This window comes from Cynocephalus volans, chromosome 3 (genome assembly GCF_027409185.1).
Source record: "Cynocephalus volans isolate mCynVol1 chromosome 3, mCynVol1.pri, whole genome shotgun sequence".
Classification (NCBI taxonomy): Eukaryota; Metazoa; Chordata; class Mammalia; order Dermoptera; family Cynocephalidae; genus Cynocephalus; species Cynocephalus volans.
The window spans coordinates 83,315,119-83,337,528 of record NC_084462.1 but is presented as its reverse complement, the minus strand read 5'-3'; the positions used below and the strand labels follow the sequence as shown (position 1 = coordinate 83,337,528).

General features: G+C 38.2%; 1 protein-coding gene across 1 annotated transcript; it reads right to left on the bottom strand.

Moving 5' to 3' along the window:
- Window positions 1–519: 519 nt before the first annotated feature.
- Window positions 520–21,296, bottom strand: PYGO1 (pygopus family PHD finger 1). The gene is made up of 3 exons (XM_063091428.1): window positions 21,017–21,296; window positions 3,656–3,741; window positions 520–2,322 (listed from the first exon to the last, which is right to left on the bottom strand). The coding sequence occupies exons 1-3, from the start codon at window positions 21,063–21,065 to the stop codon at window positions 1,198–1,200; spliced, it is 1,260 nt and encodes a 419-aa protein (XP_062947498.1). The 5' UTR covers window positions 21,066–21,296; the 3' UTR covers window positions 520–1,197.
- Between the last annotated feature and the right edge of the window lie 1,114 nt (window positions 21,297–22,410).

The following is a 22,410-nucleotide window of genomic DNA, read 5'->3' as shown; positions in this document are numbered from 1 at the left end:
AAAATGGGTTTCTGCTGTTTTAAGTCCTAATGAGCATACCTCCAATGGTCTCCATTCCTGATCATCTCTCTAGAAGCTACTCTCAGGTCCATTTTTATACTTTCGTCAGTCACAGCAGAAACTCTTAAGCCTACTGCAAGGCCTCAAATTGTTGTTTGTGAGTTAGCTTTCACCTTGGTTCTTAATTGATCTTTGTTTAAAATGAATTTTGATCTCCCCTGAGGCTCATTTTTGAAATTCAGATCCCCAAAGCAAGATTTTTCAAACCACCGTGTAATTCTTTTGCTAGCTGAGCTTTATAAGGCCAAATTGATGTTTCTACCTTTCTCATTTTCAATACGTCCTAGTTTAAAATCACGTTAAAAAAAAAAACAACAATATTCACAATTCTTCTGAGGATACTATATTATTTATTTCTCTGGAAAACAATAAACAATAAAAAAACTTCAATAATCAAGAAAATTAAGAGCATAATACTATCATAATTCTAAATAGAACTGGAAACAAACTTTATGCCAACTTTATTAATTGCAGTTAATTTTCAACTGATCTACTATTAGCAATTCATGTGGTACAATCCACAAGTTAATCAACAAATACTGAGAATCTACAATAGCTAAAATCTGTCTATTATCTGTACAAACAGATACCCTGGAAAGACTGACTTGAAAATATGAATTCACTAATTTCAAAGATCCTAGTAGTGGAGGAATCTTAAAAAAAAAAAATCCATTAAAATTTATGCTTCCCCGTTTTAGCTATATATATGACATTCTAAAAACATGTTAAATGGATCCTTGAAAAAGTCTTTGAACTAAATGTTTAATGTGGTATGAAGTTCAACACTGAAATATACATTTTTCAATGATTCTAACTTTTAAAAGTTAAAACTTCCCTACAATTGTTATATATTATTTTGAAGCTTCAAGAGGCTTTAATGTTTATGATAAATAACCATTAACATTTATTTATAAATGTTTCTAAAGCACCCCCATATACATTATTCTCATTTAAGGTAGCAAACAAAGACAATACAAAATTTGCACTAGTAATGATGTGGAATATTAATAAAAACTAAAAGGTAAATAAAGTTTTTGTGTATGCATTTAAAAAAATAATGTAAGATATTAAAATCCTGTGTCACCAAATCTCTGTAATACACAGGGGAAAAAAGCCCTCTTTAGTTAATGCTTGTGATTAAGCATCACTGCCCACTGCAGGAGGACCAAAAGTTTCTCTAGTGCGCATCAGCTGGACATCCTTGTCAGCCATACAGGTATCACAGCCCCACACTGCTGATGCTTCTGCCGTGAGGAGGCCATAAGCTGTTTCAGTCATTCCAGTACAGATTCGATGAAACCATTTCTGACAAGAGGCTTCACATAAGATGGCATCCTGGTCATCATTCACTTCATTCGTACAAATACCACAAGGATATACTGGGTCAGAAGATGAATGGCCATGACGGCTTGGGTGGAGAGAGGATTTATTGCTTTTTTCAGTGGTACATGCCTCTGCTGCACCTCTAGGTTGTCGCGGTTTATTCTGTGTTCCATTTGCATGGCTGTTGTTTGTAGCTTCAGTGCTACTGGAACGGCTGTTCTCTTGATTTACTGCATTGTTTCGATTAATATTTTTTAATTCAATATTACTCTGATTCACTGTGTCATCCATATTTAAGTGAGGTGGATGAGCAGAGGAATTTTGATTAATGTTTTTGGTTGCTCCTTGATTAAAGTCTTGTTTTGGGGGTGGTGCTTTTGCTTGGCCAAAAGTATTTGGGGGAGGTATAAAGGAATGATTAGATTCTAATGGAGAAGTAAAATTTGAATTATTTCCAGGGACAAAATTAGATGCCAAATCGGAGTTAGATACTTGGCTAGTATTCTGTGGAGGAATTTGACTGAAGTTTTCAGCAGGATTTTGTCTAAAATGTTGACTAGGCATGTTAACATTTTGACTTAGTGCATTATTATAAGATGGATTTCCAAAACTTGAATTATCATGTGGCCCAAAGTTAAAAGCATGAGGTCGATTAAAACCCATGCCCAGAGGATTCTGAGGGAATGGGTGTGGCTGATTCCTGAGTGAGTAAGGACCACAGTATGGGGAAGACATTCTTGGGGGAACGTGAGGTGGCATTCTGAATGTGCTATAGCCTCCAAAGCCAGGATAACCAGGGCCAAGATATGGATTTGATGAAGGTAGTGGTTTATAGGAAATAGTATTATAGTTGTCATCAAATGGATTAGCAGCCACTAGATGGTCAGAGTTTGGATTCGGTGGTGGAGCATACTCAGACAGTGGAGGAAAAGAAGGTCCCTGAAATGAGAATGTAAAGTAAAATACATGTTTCTGAACAAAAAAGTCATTAAAATTGTCCTGTTATCTTCACACCTATGAATCTGATTTTAGTCAAATTTCTCTTGTAGTATTATGAAAATTTAATTTCTTCACTTGATTTTTCAATTCCAATTAATGTTTATATTTAATTATACTTAATGATAAGAATACGTAGGGTTTTTTTAATTTAAGAAAGAAAATAATATATGCTTTTCTGAGCTTAAATCCATTGTTACTTCAAACCCCAAAAGTATTTAACTTTCAAAAGAAGCTTCATCATTATAATTTTCATCCAATATGCTTACCTATAATTCTAGAATCTTTCACTTAAGATACTAAAGCATTCTAACCAAAAATACCTTTTATACCCTCAAATAGTCATAAAATTAAATAAAAATAAACACAATCTAAGTTTTCTCTCCTAGCTTAACTTTATGGAGATGCTATTAAAGTATTCCCAAAATGTTAAGCTCTATGCCTCAGACTGGAAAAATAAACTGCCAATTTTAGTCATATTGCAAGTTTAACAGAGGTGGCCAAAATGGAGAAAAAAAGTAATCTGTATACACATCATACTTATCAGTAGACTTTATCATAAAAAGAGTGCTTCAAATTTATAGAGAATAAAACCACTAAAGCCTATATGTGTAACAGCTTATTACAACCACAAGTTATAACAAAGAATGTCTCCATCATGACTGCTTCTTGATATGCACATAATACTGAATTACTGTAATAGTAATTACATCAGATTAAAATTGTTTCCATGTATTTTTAAATTTTTTAATAGAACTACAGACATTCACACCTTTTTTTTTTTTAATTGGAACATAGTTCATTGTACATATCTGTGGGGTACAGAGTTGAATATCAATACCTGTGTGCAATATGTGATGCTGATATTAGGATAACCAGTATATTCAAACTTATACAATGTAATCATTTTTTGTGGCCCTTTACCAATTCCTCCCTTACCCTCCCACCCCTCCCCCTTTCCCACCTCTGGTAACCTCAGTTCTGTTCTCTCCTTTTGAAAATTCAACATATTATTGTGGTTGTATCTTTCTTTCTTTCTCATTTATGCCTTTTAAAAACCTTTCATTAGCATTTTAATTTGTCTGCCCACACTTTCTTCTTGCAATATCTACTTCAGGCCTACAGTCCAACAATACATCCCTGGTTGCAGACTAAAAAAATAAATTAGGCTGTAAATGAGGATAGTAAACAAAACTTATGACCAAACTTAAATTTACTCATTGGCCTGATCATACCAGCAACAAAACAGTGTTATTAAAGAAAAATGTCAATTTACCTGTGTATTTGCCTTGCGTTTTTTCTTATCTGGGCTTCCTAGTTGTACACCTGGTCCTCCTAACCCATCCAGTCCACTATCACCACCTAAAAAAAAAAAAATCAGTGTTTCCACTTGTACATGAAATAATTTTATATCTCTCATAGCAATATCTATTATATTTACCTGTTAATATGCTTTCTATTTTTGTTAGTTAAAGGCAAAATTAAGCTTTTATTTCCTTTGTTCTTCAAAAAGCCATTCCCGTAGTTTTAGCCAGAAACAATCATTCATCTTTGCTCCCATATTTATTATTCTTTTTTTTTTTTTTTTTTGTCTTTTTCGTGACCGGCACTCAGCCAGTGAGTGCACCAACCATTCCTATATAGGATCCGAACCCGCGGCGGGAGCGTCACTGCGCTCCCAGCGCCACACTCTCCCGAGTGCGCCATGGGCTTGGCCCCATGTTTATTATTCTTTCAGTGAAAAACAAAGTCTTCTTCTCACTCTCTCAAACTTTCAGTCATCTGGTTCCCTGTCTCTAAGCCCACTGCTATTACAAGTTTATGGCCCATCTTTCCAAACATAATCTAGATATATTCAAGTATAATATCTTTTGGGGGGGTACACAAATGATGGCATACTATCAATACTGGTCTGCACCTTGTTTTACTTGGAGACCATCCCATGTCACTATATATAGAACTGCTTTATTCTCTAATAACTGAGTACTATTCCATAGTATGGTTATGCCATAATTCATTAAACTAGTCCCCTCCCTACTAATCGATATTTAGGTTGTTTCCAAACCTTTGCTGTTACCGCAATGAAAATCCATGTACACATGTCTTTACATACACGTACAAGTCATTCTTAGAACCGGAATTATGGCATCAAAGGTATCGTGCCTTTTAATTCTTAAAGATACTGTTAGAATGCAACAATGTTTACAAGTACAGACAGTCCTCACTTATGATGGTTCAACTTAACAATTTTTCAACTTTATGACAGTGCAGAAGTAATACCCATTCAGTAGAAACCACACTTCAATTTTGAATTTTGATCTTTTGCTGGGCTACGCAGTAGGATACTCTCTCGCAGTGACAGGCAGTGGCAGTGAGCTGCAGCTCCCAGTCAGCCACAAGATCATGAGATAAACAACTGATGCTCTACAGTGTACTGTGTTGCCAGATGATTTTGCCCAACTGTAAGCTAATTTAAGTTTCTGAGCACGTTTAAGGTAGGTTAGGAGTATTAAATGTATTTTCAACTTATGATGAGTTTATCAGGATGTAACCCCATCATAAGTTTAGGAGCGTCTGTACTGTTTTCTCAACAGTATATGATCAAGCAATTTTTATTATGGAGAATTCTGAACATATACAAAAGTAGACAGAAGAGTAAAATTAACCCCATATGCCCATCACCCAGTCCTAATAACCATCAATACATGGTCAATTTTGTCACTGCAGCACTGCTTCCACTTCTCCTCTAGTACTATTTTGAAGCAAATTCCAGACATCGTATCATTTTATCTATAAATATTTCAGAATTTATCTTGAAAAGCTAAGAACTTAAAAAAAACCAAAAACCCACAACTATAATGCCATTTTCACCTCAACAAAAATTAACAGTAATCCCTTAATATCAATTAATACCCAACCCAAATATCTCACAAAATTTGTTATGGTGTGTTTACATTGGAATCCAAATAAGGTCCATACATTACAATAGGTTGATATGTCTTTCAATTGATATGTTCCTCTCCATCACTCCACTTTCTTTCTTACAATGTATTAATTAGAAGAATCAGTTGATTATTGTTTCAATGATTAAGGTACAGTCTCTCACCTCTAAACCCACTCTTAGTGATGCTGGAATGGAGCTTGGCCAATTAGATTTCTCTTTTGCCAGACTCTTGCAACAGGAGCTCTACAGGGATACAGAAAGGCTAGGGGATATTATTCATTGCTAGTGTATAGAAATGTATATTAACCTTGTATCCTGTAACTTTGCAGAAATCATTGATTAGCTCTAATAGCTTTTGTTGGTTTTTGTAGGATTCTTTAGTGTCTTCTATGTATAAGATCATGTCATCTGCAAACAGAAATAATTTTACTTCTTTCTTTCCAATCTGGATGCCTTTTACTTCTTTTTCTTGCCTAATTGTTCTAGCTAGAACTTCCAGTACAATGTTGAATACCAGACATCCTTATCTTGTTCCTTATGTTAAAAGCTTTCAATCTTTTATACCCAAGTATGATGTTAGCTGTGGGTTTTTTCATAGATGTCCGTTATCAGAAGGAGGAAGTTCCCCTATCCTCATAATTTGTTGAGTGTTTTTTATCATAAAAAAGTATTGGATTTTGCCAAATGTTTTTCTGCATCTATTGAGATAATCATGTTTCCCCCCTTCATTCTATTAATATGGCATATTAAAAAAATAATAATAATCTGGCATATTAAATGGATTGATTTTCATACATTGAATCAACCTTGCATTTCTGTGAAAAACTCAACTTGGTCATAATGTGTTCTCCTTTTAATATGCTACTGAATTCAGTGTGCTAGTATTTTGTTGAGAATTTTTGTATCTGTATAAGAAATGTAGGTCTGTAGTTTTTTGTTTTGTTTTTTCCTTATACCTTCATTTGACTTTGGTATCAAGGTAATACTGGCCTAATAGAATGAGTTAGAAAGTGTTCACTCTATTTCTATTCAATGGCATTGTTTTAAGTAACCAAGTGTGTGGTAATTTGTTACACAACAGTAGAAAACTAATACAACTGCTAAAAAAACACAAACAAAAATCATGTGCCTCCTGATGGAAGAACAGATCATCACCTGTGAAACAGTCTTGTAAAAAAACAGAAATCTGAATCTGATCAAGCCTCTAGTTTAGATCCAACTACCAATTTATAGGAAATAAGTAATATGTTAAAAAATGCCAATGGGATACAAACCAGCAAAATCCAGATATATCAAACATTCTAGGTAAAAAAACATGAACCATACTCATAACTTGATGCAATTTTATAATATAATTTTATATAAGAAACTGGTTAAATAGGTGTTGATAACTGAAAAAGCAAAAAGTGAGGTAACTTGGAGAAGTAACCACAGGAAGCAACTTCCACATCTAGGGCTTAGTGAACAAAGAGCTAAAACTGTAACACTTAGAAGGAAACAAAGGTGTGAATCTTTGTGACCTCGTATTAGGCAATAGTTTCTTAATTATGACACCAAAAGCATCAAAAGAAAAAAATAGATAAATTGTATTTCATCAAAATTAAAAACTTTTGGTGCATCAAAGAACACTATCAAGAAAATGAAAAGGCAACACATGGAATGGGAGAAAATATTTGTCAGTCATATACCTGGTAAGTGTCTAGTATCCAGAATAAATAAAGCTTTCTTACAACTCAAAAAAACCAGACAACTAACCTAACTAAAAAATGGCTAAAGGGCCGAGCCCGTGGCGCACTCAGGAGAGTGCGGCGGCCCTGGGAGCGCGGCGACGCTCCCGCCGCGGTTCAGATCCTATATAGGAATGGCAGGTGCACTCACTGGCTGAGTGCCGGTCACGAAAAAGACAAAAAAAAAAAAAAAAAAAAAAAAAATGGCTAAAGGATTTGAACAGACATTTTTCCAAAGAAAATATACAAATGGCCAATAAGTACACAAGAAGACGCTCAACATCTATAGTCATTATGGAAATACAAATTAAAACCACAATGAGATACCACTTCAAAGCCACTGGGATGTAATCAAAAATATAGATAACGAATGTTGGCAAAGATGTGGAGAAATTGGAACCTTTATATTTTGCAGGTAGAAATGTAAAATGGTATAGCCACTATGGAAAAAAGTTTGTCAGTTCCTCAAAAAGTTAAACATGAAGTTACCATATAACCTAGCAAATCCTCTCCTAGGAGTACACTCATGAGAACTGAAAACTTGTTTGCATAAAAACTTGCACAAAAACATTTATAGCAATATTATTCATAATAGACAAAAAAGTGGAAACAACCCAAATGTCCATCAACTAGTGAATGGATAAACAAAATATCCATACAATAGAATATTATTCAGCCATAAAAAGGAATGAAATACTGATATTAGGGCTGGTCCGTGGCTCACTCGGGAGAGTGTGGTGCTAACACCAAGGCCATGGGTCCGGATCCTATATAGGGATGGCCAGTTCACTCACTGGCTGAGCGTGGTGCTAACAACACCAAGCCAAGGGTTAAGATCCCCTTACCAGTCATCTTTATAAAACAAAAATAAAACAAAACAAAAAACCCAAAAACTGATACTGCTGCAACATGGATGAAACTTGAAAATGTTATGCTAAGTGAAAGAAGCCAGACACAAAAAGCCACATATTGTATAATTCCATTTATATGGATGTCTACAATAGGAAAATGTATAGAGACAGAAAATATATTAGTGGTTGCCAGGCCACTGGGGATGAGGGGACATTGGGAGGTACAAGGTTTCTTTTTAAGGCAGTGGAAAACATTCTTGAATTAAAGTAGCGATGGTTGCACAACACTGCACTTAATGGTACACTCTAACATGGTTAAAATCGTGAATTTTACATTATGTGAATTTTATCTCAAATAAAAATAAATATAAATATAAAAACAATCACTTATTATCTCTCAGCATATCATTCAGAAATCAGAAGTTGGGCTGGGTTCTCTGCTCAGGATATCAAGCCAAAATCAAGGTAAGTTGAATTCCTGTCTGGAGGCTCTGGGGGGAAATCTGCTTCCAAGCTCATTGCTTGTGGCCAAATTCAGTTACTTGTGGTTGTAGACTAAGATCCTACTTTCCTTGCTGGCTGTCAGCTCTTAGCTCCAGGAGGCTGCTCACATTCCTTGACTCGGTGGCTCTCTCCAATTTCAAGCCAGCAATGGTGTATCAAATTCTTGCGCTTCACGTCTCTGAGAGTTCCTCTTCTTCAACTGAGCTGTAGAGAACTCTCTGCTCCCAGAGGACTCATGTGATTAGGTCAGGTCTTCTCAGATAATCTCCCTATCTTAAGGTAAACTGTACCTTATGACATAACCTAATCGAGGGATTAAAATCCATCAAATTCACAGTCCTGAGGATTACATAGGGTATGTACACTTGGTGATCATCTTAGAATTCTGCCTACCACAACAGCCACTGATAACCAAAACCTAGATCCACTGATTCATTAGAGGATGCAAAATGGCGATATTAGGTTAAATTTTAAACTTTCATTTCTCTTACGATGTATGTTTAAAAACTATCTGAATTTTCTAAGTATGTCCTTTGCCATTTTTCTACTGTTTGATATTTTTCTTAGTGATTTGTAGAAACTCTTTATATACTAAAAAAGCTCAACCTATTTAAACTGTATCTTTTGACTTCTTATACAATTTTTAATATTTTTAAATTTTAAAATAATTTTAGATTTTAAAGAAATGTTGTGAAGCTAATACAGAGAATTCCCATATACCCCATACCCACTTTCTCCTATTACGTTACCCAGAATTTAAAAAAAAAAATTTTTATGTAATAAAATGCATTGATATTTTATTTTTTTGGATTCTCAGCTTTGTCTTATGCTTAGAAGAACATAAAATAACAATTTTGAGAGCATAAGAAATAATTCTGTCATGTTTTCTCCTAAAATTTTTAGGACTCCTTAATTTTAATTTTTAATTGTAGTAAAACACATATAAAATACACCACCTTAACTATACTTAAGTGTACAGTTCAGTAGCATTAACTTAAAAAAGATTTACCATCTTAACCATTTTTAAGTGTACAGTAGTAATAAGTTTATTCAGATTACTGTGCAACCAATCTCTAGAACTTCTTCATCTTGCAAAACTACAATTCTATACATGTACCCATTAAGCAATAACTTCTCATTTTCCCCTCACCCTTCAGCCCCTGGCAACCATCTACTTTCAGTTTTTATCAATATAACTGCTGTAGATACCTTATATAGTGAAATCATAAAGTGTGCATCTTTTTGTGACTAGTTTATTTCACTTAGTATAAGATCCTCAAGGTTCACCCATGTCATAGCATGTATCAGAATTTCTTTCCTTTTTAAGGCTGAATAATATTCCTACATATACTGTAGTGGATTGAATTATGTCCCCCCCAAACTCCCTGAAGTTTGTGTCCCCCAACCTTATGTATTAGAATCTTAGCCCCCATTGTGACTGTTAAGAGGGTGGGAAATCCTATTATGGTAATTGAAAGGTGGAGCCTTGAAGAGGTGATTGGATTATAAGACCATGCAGTAGTGAATGGATTAAAAATGGTGGTCCGGGGTGTGGTTCTGAGGGCTTTAAAAGAAGGGGAGAGTCTGTCTTTCTCTCTCTCTGCTCTCTCTGCTTCCACCATCTTGCAATGTGAAAGCCCTGGATCACTGTTGCTACCATCAGATGGATTTTGGATTTCCCAGCCTCAGAAACTGTAAGCAATAAATTTCATTTTCTTTATAAATCACCCAGTTCTGTGTATTCTGTTATAAGCAACACAAACAGACTAATACATATACTGTACACATATGATACATTTTGTTTATCCATTTATCTGTTGATGGACACTTGGGTTGCTTCCACTTTTAGGCTATTGTAAATGCTGCTACTGTGAACATGGGTGTACAAATACCTCTTCATGACTCTACTTTCAATTCTTTTGGATATATACACAGAAGTGAAATTGATGGGTCATATGGTAATTCTATTTTTAATATTTTGAGGAAACAACATGCTGTTTCCATAGCTTCATTAGCTTCATTTTCATGTTACAGTTGTATATCTTTGTATATCTCCACCTGGAATTTATGAGTATTTTGGGATAATAAGTCAGGTAAAAAGAAATGTTATTTTGTTCTAGATAACTCGCCAGAACAAAAAATACCTTTCCATATATTATAAGTCTTCCACTGTGTCCCTCAATGGGGTTTTAAAAAAGCTTTTATCTGTAGATTCAATGCAATCTCCATCAAAATTCCAATGGCATTTTTCACAGAAAAAAAGCAATTCAGAAATTCATGTGGAAGCACAAAAGACCCTGAACAGCTAAAGCAATCATGAGAAAAAAGAACAAAGCTGGAGGCATCACATTTCCTGATATCAAACTATATTATAAAGCTATAGTATAAAAACAGTATCATACTGGCATAAAAACAGACACATAGACCAATGAAACAGAATTGAGAGCCCAGAAAGAAACCCACACATATATGGTCAACTATTGTTTGACAAGGGCATCAAGAATACATTATGGGGAAAGAATAGTCTCTTCAACAAATGGTGCTGGGAAAACAGGATACCACATGCAAAAGTATGAAATTGGAGTTCTATCTTAACACCACTCACAAAAATTAACTCAAAATGGATTAAAGATCTAACAGATTACAGTAAGAATCAGCATTTTAGAGAAAAATATAGTGCAAATTCCTCAATCCATGGAAAAGCTTTATATGCTGATAATTAATGATATCTAGTGGAAGAAATACAGATACAGATCTGGTTTCAGTTGTCACTAGCTGTGCTCCCTTGGATAATCCACATTAGATATATTTTTTAAGCATTTACTGTGCTCACATCACTGCACTAGGAAGTAAAGATGAAGAGATACCAATCTTCCTTTCAAGGAATTTATAGTTTAAATGGGATAGATAATATAGTGAGCAATTAGGAAATGATGATCATTGCACCAAGAGTCACAAATAAAAAATCCAAGGGACTTTAAATGAAGAAATGATTATATCCATTATGAGGACTCTAAACAGTGACATTTGAAGTTGGTTGGAAGAAGATAGGATTTATCAGATGGACAGGGAAGGGGAAGATTAGCACAGAGGTGATTTTTTCTCATTTACTCAGTCTTCTTTGGTGGACCACAAAAGGCAAAAATGGAAATTTCTGTTTCAAACTAAAAGAACTCCCGTCTTTAATTCTAATTTGATGAGGCAATCCCACTTGAGTAGATGGTACATAAAGAACTGACAGTGAGATCTGGTCCACTTCTCAAGGTCATTTATTCAAATCTGATGGTTAAGATTTGACAAAGCTTATTATACTAACTTACACTATTCAGTAACCCATATAAACTGAACTGATGACTACAGATTAATAATTTGTATGCAGTTTTCCATAACAGCATATACGGACATACTGAACAGACAATGTGTTGTTCTGAAATCTGAATACCTAGAGATTCTCATGAATCTGATACGGAAAAAGAATTAGCAATGGTCTTAGAAATCAAATAATAAAGTGGTTATATAAATAAACTAGATGCCAAACTCAAAAGTTCTGTCTTTCCTAATATCTCTCATGGGTATTTCATTTTAACAGAAGTATAAATAGAAAAAGGTAATTCTAGAGCTGGCCGGTTAGCTCAGTTGGTTATGATGTAGTACTGACAACATCAAGGTCCTGGGTTTGATCTCTGCACCAGCCAGCAAAAAAAAAAGAAAAAGAAAAGAAAAGAAAAAGAGAAAAAAAGGTAATTCTTAAAAACAATTATTAATACATTAGTCTCCAATCTCTAATCCAAGATATCTAAATTACTATTCACAGCATTCTCAAGAATAATGAATAACTGTAATTTTACAATCAAATACTGTAATTTAAAAATGGACGAAATGCACTTTTAATGGTATCTACCATCTCTGCTCACTTTCCAAAAATCAAATAATTGCTTGTAATTACTCGTAGTAGATTGAATTATGTCCCCCCAAAACTCACTGAAGCTTGAATTGTATCCCCCAAGTTTTATGTATTAGAAATTTGGCCCCCACTGTGACTGTTAGAAGGGTGGGAAGTCCTACTATGGTAACTGAAAGGTAGAGCCTTGAAAATGTGATTAGATTGTAGGACCATGCCATAGTGAATGGATTAAGAATGGTGGTCAGGGGCATGGTTCTGAGGGCTTAAAAAGAGGAGAGAGGAGAGTCTGTCTTGCTGTCTCACTCTCCTTGCTCTGCCATTTCACAATGTGATACCCTGACTCACTGTCACCACCACCAAGACCCTCATCAGATGTATTCCCTGGACTTTGGACTTCCTAGTATCTGAAACTGTAAGCAATAAATTTCATTTTTTTTATCAATCACTCAGTTCCAGGTATTGTGTTATAAGCAATGAAACGGACTAATGCCTTACTATAAGGCAAAACTCTGACATTGGGAATTATTTAAATAAACTCATTATTTTCAAGCAATCTGTGAGCAAAACCACCAAAAATACTTTTTTGAACATTCAGTCTTATGGTATTTTTATTTGAGTCTAGAATCTCCTTCCATAAAACAAATCTTTAAGTTCCCACTGGTCTCTGTTGCCCCACTTATTGTTCATCTAAAGAGTTAACTATATAACACTTTCATTGGCTCTGACTCTTGGCTTTACCTATGTCCTTCCTCCTGCTACCTGTAATACTGATGGTTTTTCTACATGATGTAATCAGCACTGTTAGATCAAATTCATGGTCATCAGGGCTAACTAGAGTACGAACTACCAAGAATTTGATGATTTTCATTCTCTAAAAATGAAGTGAAAGGTCAGAATCCAAAGGAGAGGAAAGTGGTAGTTTCAGTGCAGTTATTTAGGTTACTTACTAACTTCTGGTCCCAAATCTTCTCTCTGCCTTCAACATACCTGTTTGCTGCTAATTCCGCAAGGGAAACCATGCCTATTCAGCCAGAAGTTGAGAATTTGGGGCACAGAACGAAGAAAAAGGGACTGCCAAAGCTTATTGTTAACACTGGTCACTCTGATCCTTTTATTTGTTAATACTTGAATTTCTTCATTTCATCTCTTCACTCCTACCTGCTGAGTGCCCTCTGAATGTACAAGGAAAAGAGAAGTGGGAAAGGGTGATGTAAAGAATGGAACAAGAAGCCTCTCTCACCTTAAGAAAGCAAAGGAATTTTATCAATAGTATCACCCTACATGCCAATCAATCTCAATTAAGCAAAATAATACTCTTACCTCTCTTCTTACCCTTTAACACCTTTATCCTGAGCTAGAAGTTGAAGTTGTATCTCTCATGGTATTATGAGTCTGACCCATTAAATGAAGCAATTTTTTCCCATCCAAAAGTTCTACAAATTCAGGATTTCTTTCATTTAAATTCAATTTATAACTTTTTTCTATTTGTAAGTACTTTTTATTTTTGTAAAGTGCGGAATATTTACTTTAGGCCTTTTACGTATTTTAAATATTCATCTTTTAACCTCACTTTATTTACACTAATGATTTGGTTTATCACATTGACTATATATGGGCTGAATGCTTGTGTCTCCTCAGAATTCACATGTTGAAGCTTTAACCCCAATGTGATAGTATTTAGAGGTGGGGCCTTTGGGAAGTAATTAGGTTTAGATTAGGTCATAAGGGTTGAGCCCTCATGATGGGATTAGTGGCTTTATAAGAAGAGGAAGAAAGAGCTCGCTCGCTCTCTCCACACATGCACCAAGGAAAGGCCTGGTGAGCACACAATGAGAAGGAGGCAGTCTATAAGCCAGGAAGCAGGTCCTCAACAGGAAATGAATTTGCTGGTACAATCCTAGATTTCCCAGGCACCAGAATGGTGAGAAATAAATATCTATAGTTTAAGCCACTTGGTCTATGATATTTTGTTATATTAGCCCAAGCTAAGACATTGACTGTTTTCATAAGTAATGTGACTGCATTATTTTAGAAATATTTTATAATCAATATTTCTCTTTAAACAGACTCACTTCATCATTATTCCAAGTGTTTGGTTTAACTATGTATTTTATGTTGATTAAATGATAGAAACCATGTAAAGTGCCTAACACACTACCTTGCACCCAGTGGGCACTCAAATACTAGTCCTTATTTTGCTTTCCTTTAGACTAAACTATACCATAAGCTCACTTCACTTTAGTTTCTATAGTATTTTGAATCTTATCCAAATATCTAATTTCCATCAACGTCAACACTCTCAGTGGACATTCAAATATCAGTTTTTCATTTTAGCACAGAAATCTGAGATTTAATGTCAGTTTATTCTTATCATTTACTATGGGCATAAACATCTTAGCTAACAGCTTTATCTTCTTCTGAAACACATACTTTCATAATATTGGTCCCTACTGTGGAATGAAACTATTATAAATTATTATGTGAATATAGTATTATACAAATTTCAGCAAGCATTTGGTAAAATGGCCTTATGCGACTGAAGTGAAAGTACCATTAGCTCCTTCTAAAATGCAAGGTAGAAAGTGTCCACTATGTGATGCCCAGAACTTAGATCATTCTGGGCAGGTAATAAATATTAAATTCAGAATCCCCTCAACATCAGTGATTTAAGGTTTCAAACACTTGTGGCTCCTGTGCTAGCTGTTCTCCCCACAGTAATGATTTTTGTATTACTGAGGTCCATGGAGTTTAAGATTCCTTACAAAGATAAAAATTAGGATAGTAAAGATTAGGTGGGTGAATGGTATTCATGTGTGAAGCTGACTGTTCAATAATACCTTTGATAATGAACTTTTATTAATAAAGTTGACCAAATTTTTTAGACGAAAAACTTCACAAATCATGCAGAACAAAGTTGTAGATATTCACAAGTATTCAATAGTAATTTGTCTATTTGTCGTTTTCAGCAAAATTGTGAAACCTGAGAGGTTTCTGCTTTTAAAATATTTTTCTTTGCTCATTATTTTCTTCCCAGGGGGAGAAAACCTTCATTTCTGTTCTTTTCAGGCCCAACCCAAATCGAAATAAGAAAGAATCTGCTGTAGGTCATTTATACTTATTGACTGATTGATTAAATATACCTAAAAGTGAATGTTGATCACATTATTTAACCAGAATGTGTATTTTAGACCATCTATTTCTGGCTTCAATAGCAAACAGATAATTTACAACATACCAGACAATGTTCTAAATGATTTATATATATTAACTCATTTAATCCTTCAAACTACATGAGATAATTATCATTATTCTCATGTTACAGCTGAGGAAACAGACACACAGAGAGGTTAAGTAACTTGCCCACACAGCTAATAAATAGCAGAACTGGGATAAGAACTTTGGCTGTCAGGCTCAGAGTCACAATGCTGTACTGTTTCTCATTATTGCAATTAGCATATCTATAGAGACTAGAAATAGGAAAGGAGACCTGGAATCATTCTTGACCATACTTTAAGGGTAACCTCGATTGTAAAGATAACTTAGACCTCCTGGGTTGCCTGGAAAAAGAATGTTAGAAGATAAAATTGTATAATCTTCTCAAGAGGTAACTTCTCTACACTCCTGGGAAAAGCAAACCAGGAAGACTGATTACCTGAAGTTACTGAAACCTCTTTGTTAATATTCATCAAATTAGATTGCAGAAACATTTGTGAAGTTTCTGGAAGTACAGAAGTAATAAAAGTAATAATTCTTCCCTGTAAGCATGTCATAACCTATAAGAAATAATATTTTTTTCTTGAAACTCTTTAATGTGATAAATACAATGATAGAGATGAGCACAGGATGTTGAGGGAATGTAAAGAACTCCCATGTAATCTTGACTGAGGAAGGAATTCAAGGAAGACATCCTGGGAGGTTTCAACTAAGCAAAAGTTGTGAGGATAAGTATCTTACCAAAGGTGGAGGAAAAAAGAGGGCATGCCTAGCAGAAGGAACTGAATGTCTAAAGAAAGTTTTAAAGGCAAAAGAGACCATGACAACATCTAGAGAGGAACTATTTCAGGACTGGAGCATAGGAGAAAAGGGAGAGCATTTCATGGAATGTGAAGAATGAAGGACTAAGTAGTAGGCCTGGGCCAAGTCAAAGAGGGCCAATATGGAAAGGTTGGGTTTTTATTCTAATGGTAATGGAGAACCACTGAATAGTGTTACAAAAGAGAATAACATGACTGAATTGTGTTTTGGGAGCACTATGGCAGTGGAACATGGTGCTAAGATCTGGGCCCTAGAGTTTGAGTTCTAGGTTTGCTACTTGGGTATATTTGAATGTGTTACTTAAGCACATATCACTTAACCTCTCTGAGCATCAATTCTTCAACTGTAAACCTAGAATGATAACATCTAATTCACAGGGTTATTAAGAAGATAAAGCAAGATGATCCATTAAACCACTTAGCAAAAGTACCTGGTATGTACTCAGTAGATGGTAGTTATTTATCACTAGCAGTGGCAATGTGGAAATGGATTACGAGGGACAAAAGAGGAAGGCAGGAAACCAGTGAGGGGGCTATTGTAATAATCAAAGAGATAAGCAAAACCTAAACTATAGAAGTGGCTGTGGAAAGGTCAAGAAGGTGAGGTGACAGGTTCAAAACATAAAGGAGACAGATATGTTGTGTGGGAGTCAGGAATGAGTTTGGGCCATTGGATAAATGATGGTCATGTTCACCAAGACAGGGGAGAAAGAACATACCGGACATCTCACAGACATATACCTTTTCTTCAACACATTAAAAACAAAAATTTATCTCACCCTCATAAGTTCACTCTTCCTTCCACATACCTGTGACATAATTCTCTCATGGTTTTTCTCCTACCTCTCCAGCTACTCCTTCACATTCTCCTTTTCAGGGTCTCTTATTCCCTCCTGTCTCCCAAATATTAGTGTTTTCAAAGTTGCTGTTCTCAATGCTTTTCTCTTCTTACTTTTCACTCTCTCGGGTAAGCTCATCTACTCCCAAGGCATTAATTAGTATTCACCTGTTTACTGATGACTTCCAGATCTCTTATTTCTGGCTTGGACCACTTGCCTCAGTTCCAAGCCATGTATATCCATTGTGTACATTGGAATATCTCAGGGGTATATTTATTCAGTGTGTCTAAAGCCAAACTCATTTTCCTGATAACCTGCCTAGCCTCTACATGAACCAATTTAAAAACCAAAAAACCTCTTCCTTCAGACTTTCTCTCACCTGCTCTTCCCCCTGTTCTGTGACTACATAAATTATGCTCCCTCTCCAACCTTAAGCCAAATCCTCTATATACTCATCTCATCTGAACAGTCTATGTTTTCTAGTAAAGTCTACTTTAAGTACTTTTCAGGCTTTAAGTACTTTAAGTACTTCTGTGTTATCCCATTCTAAAATACATCCTCGTCTCTCCTATGTCATTTCTAACTCTCATTAAAAGCATTCTATCTGAAATGAATGCCTTTCTTCTATCTCTCTTTGATGCTAATCCCCTTTCCTCATCTGCAGAGACCTGATTTATAAGAATAGGAGACTTGTCTATCCCATCCCCAGCTACTGGAACAGTGAGTGCCTAGCACATTTTAGATATTTCAAAACATATATTAGATGCTTTATTGATTAATGAATTGTCCTCTCTTTCTGTTGCCTTTTCAGTTTTTCCTCTCTCTTTCTAGATATGGTTCTTCTGTAAATCTACAAATATGTTTAAGTCTCTTTTCAGTGGAGGAAAAAAAAAAAAAAAGACACCTATAGAAACTTTCCTGACTCTCTTTTCAAGCTATTTGCTATGCCTTTCTATCACCAAGCTTCTTTTACACCATATCTTCTCCACTTAATCTTTACCACATTTGGGCCAAGCCCATGGCGCACTCGGGAGAGTGCGGTGCTGGGAGCGCAGCGACGCTCCCGCCGCAGGTTCGGATCCTATATAGGAATGGCCGGTGCAGTCACTGGCTGAGTACCGGTCACGAAAAAGACAAAAAAAAAAAAAATCTTTACCACATTAATCTTCAGCGCTTTAAAATGTGGTTTCTTCCCAAAACTGCCTTCTCAAGATCATCAGGAACTCCTAGATCCTCTTCTCACCCTTTATCCTCCCTGCTACTCTTTTTACATCACTTAACACAGAAGAATACCCACTGATTCTTAAAACTCTTCTCCAGACCTTCCTTGATTCCTTTAAAGATAATTCATGTTTTTTTATTTCCTGTAAATAATCACAGCCCTTATCATGCTGTTTATAACTATTAAATTTGCATGTGTCCTGTACTAGACTAACAATTTCTTTTCTTTTCTTTTTTTTTAAAGATGACCGGTAAGGGGATCTTAACCCTTGACTTGGTGTTGTCAGCACCACGCTCTCCCAAGTGAGGTAACCGGCCATCCCTATATAGGGATCCGAATCTGTGGCCTTGGTGTTATCAGCACCACACTCTCCCAAGTGAGCCACGGGCTGGTCCTTAGGCTAACAATTTCTTGAAGACAGGTGTCATGTCTTATTCCCACTACCTGGCACTGTGACTGCTCAATAAATATTTGTTGAATGAATGAATGAATACTTCCATCAGATCAATGCCTAAAAGTTCTACAAATACTGGAGAATAGGAATGTTGGTTAGAGTAAGAATGACAGGTGACATTCTAAGGGAAAAGGACAAGTAAAAGTAATATGAGGGGCTATCAACAATCAGAAAGCAGCATAAAGATATGAATGAATTAATTCATGTATTCGCTCATTCATTTATTTGATTTTTACTATGGGCAAGTAAAAAGACAGTCAAGACACAGTACCTGTCCTCATGCATTTGTGTTATAATCAAGAGCTGAGGGTTTGACGGTGTTAAGAACTGGTGGAAAATAGAGGAAGATATTATGTCACTAAATAGTAATTCTGAATCTAATGTTAAAACATCAGGACAAGTTTGGAAGACTACAAATCCAGCTGCTTCTGGTCCACACACCTTCACAATCCAGGTCTATCCGTAGCAGTTCTCAAACTTTAGTGTATATATGGAACACTTGGGGATCTTGTTAAAGGTGCAGAGAAATCTCCCAGAAATCCTGATTCTGTGGATCCATGAATCTATATTTTACTAAGCATCACAGGTGATTATGATGCTCTTGGTCTACAGAGCATATTTAATCCATTTCCACATTGCTACTGCTAGTGATAAATAACTGCCACCTACTGAGTACTTATAAAGTACTTTGCCAAGTGGTTTAAATGGATCAACTTGCTTAATCCTCTTAGTAACCCTAAGAATTAGATGTTATCATTCTAGGTTTACAATTGAGGAACTGATGCTCAGAGAGGTTAAGTAATATGTGCTTAAGTAACATACTCAAGTTTACCCAGCTATTAAGTGGCAAACCTAGAACTCAAACTCTAGGGCCCAAGATCTTAGCCACTAGGTTCCACTGCCACGGTGCTCCCCAAACACAATTCAGTCATGTTATTCTCTTTTGCAAAACTATTCAGTTACAATAGCTTCTTTGCTGATGCTTGAACACATTAGGCATATTCCAGATCCAGGGGCTTTGCATTTGCTGTTCCTTTTGTGGAGACTGCTCTTCCCACATGAATCCATATGGCTCTGTGCTATCATTTCCTTTAGGTCTTTGCTCAAACATCATATTCCAGGTGAGCCCTTTCATAATCACCTTATATATAATCCTTACTTCCCCACCCCATACATATTTCCTACCCCCTTTCCCTGTTTTGTTTTTTACTATGACACTTACCATTTGACATTCTATACCTTTTATCATTTGTTTATTCCACAAGTGTGAACTCCTTCTGGTTGAAGATCGTCTATCTGCTTTGTTCACTACTGTATCTCAGTGCCAAGAACATAGTAACTGTTCAATAAGTATTTGCTTAATGAACAAACAGTATTACTTGAACTTTGGGACTTTCAGTCTTAACCCTGTTAGGACCTGGAAATAAGAGCTGGAGGGTATCTCCAAATTTCCAGATGGCACTTGGCGTTTGGAACTTATAAGCAGTATCTTTTGTTTGGTACATCGTTCCCTCTGATTTTTCTTAGTAAGGCGGCCGTAAAATTCCTAACTAGTTTGCAAGTTGGAAGAAAACCAATCATGTATAAAACTGATTTCACATGATTTGATTTTTATCCATAAAACAATAAAGAAAATGCCTTCTGAACTTGTATCGTTTCTCCTCTTAAACGTAAGGCAAATGAATTGATAATGTTGCCTTTTAGTATGTGTGAAGGGGGCTGGGAGAGACGTGAAAGCCCCGTCGGCCTCCTCCAAGAGCGCCAACTCTAATGCAGTCCAACTTACTTTTTGGGGGGTGGGCATCGTTCGATGTCTCTGCCAGGGGGTGTCTCTTTCCACCCTCTGAGCTGCCTATTGTGCTGGGTGTTGGGAATGGGATGAGGTGGGAGAGGAGGGGCGTACGAAGGGATGCGGAGTGCGGCTCCAACTGCCTCCTCACACAAAGTCGGGAGGCGAGGGCTCCGCGCGGTTGTCTAGGGGCCAGCGGGCTCCGGGCCGCGCGCCTCAGACCGCAGCCTCGGCCCCGGGGCGCGGGCGGGACGCGGGCTGCGCGGAGTTAGGCCCGGAGAGAGCCCCGTGGCCTCCCGGCGGCCGGGCACGGTGCCCCGCGCACCCCACTCACCCCGGTCCCCCCAATCCGGCGCCCTTCTCGGTTACCTCGAACTCTCTTCAGCGAAATGGGATCTTTCTCCTGTTCTGCTGACATTACAGACCGCAAAGCATGACTCCCCCCCAGGCCGCGGGAATTCGGTCTCTTTGATGCTGCGGCGGCGGCTCCTCCTCCTCGCGGGGCCGCTGCGGCTGCGAGGCGAGCCTCGGAGCCGAGGCGCGGCCGAGGGCGGCGGGGACGCGGGTCGACTTTGCAAAGTTTGGGAGGAGGACGAGGCCTCGGGGCGGCGGGGCAGCGTGCGGGGGCTGGCCGGGCTCAGCGGCGGCGGCCCGGAGCGCGGCCTGGGGGCGGCCCCCCGCCCGGGGCCGGCATGTGCTGAGGACGAGTGCGCCGCGGCGGCCGCCGCCTCCCACTCCTTCTTCTTCGCCGCCGCCGCCTCAGGAGACGCTGACAGGGGAGGCGGGAGGCGGGCGGGCCGGCCCTAACGGCGCACTCACAGCGCCCTCTGAAGAGGAGGTCTGTTCTCTCGCCGCTCCCGAGTCGCAGACACAAAAGCCCCCAGCCTGGAGCCGCCTGCAAAACCCGCTCCGGGGTGGGCGAGGGACGTGGCGCGGCCCCGCGGCTTCCCCGCCCTGAGCTCTCCAGCCCCGCGCGGGGACGGGCTTCGGGGGGCGGGGGCCGCTGCCTGGTCCCGCGGCGCCTCCCGCCGCCGCCGCCGCCGCCGCCGCCTCGCGCTCCGCCTCGGCCCAGCCCCCACGGCCCGCGCGCGCCTCTCGCTCCGCGCCGGGTTCGCGGGCCCGCGGCCCTGGCAGCCGGGGCGGGCAGCGCGCGCCGAGGGGCCGCCCCGCCCGCGCCCCACGCTCCCTCGCCGTCCTCCAGGCCCGAGGACGACGGCTCTGCGGCCGACGCGCCCGAGCCGGGCGTCTGTGAGGAAATGGCATCTCCGAACTTCGTCCGAGGCCACAGTAGGCATCTTGGCCTCGCAGCCAGGGGTCTGAAAGAGGAACGTACGATGCGAGAAAACTTTAGAAACGGGAGCTGGAGAGTTCTCGGCGGATCTGTGGAGACCCAGATATGTCCGTGGGCTGGACACCTGTTTGTGGAATGCCCAAGTTGGTCCTTTAACGACTTGACTCTTCAAGAAAGAGCGGCGTGGAATTAATACAAGAAAGGACGGTGGTGTGGGAGCGGTGAGACGGCTGGACCTCCTTAGACGTTAAATTTTAGGAGGCCCCCACCTTTGATTTTACATTAGATTTGATCACCGGTCCACGTTCATCAGTTGGGCTGTGTGACTTGAGGCAATTTAGGCAGCCTCTCGGGGTCTGAGTTTCTGATCTATAAAGGTAGTGGGGCTGCATCTCTAAGGTCTCTTCTAGCTGACATTCTTTGACGTACTTGTACGAAATCGTTTCCCTGTTGTTTTGTTAGGTTTTCTAGG

Bases quoted from the DNA above. Each gene is read 5' to 3' on its own strand.
- PYGO1 (XM_063091428.1), bottom strand. From the start codon at position 21,065: ATGTCAGCAGAACAGGAGAAAGATCCCATTTCGCTGAAGAGAGTTCGA. The intron at 3,742-21,016 runs GTAACCGAGAAG...TTTTTTTTTTAG, and splicing joins TTCGCTGAAGAGAGTTCGAG to GTGGTGATAGTGGACTGGAT. The intron at 2,323-3,655 runs GTAAATTGACAT...TTCTCATTTCAG, and splicing joins AACGCAAGGCAAATACACAG to GGACCTTCTTTTCCTCCACT.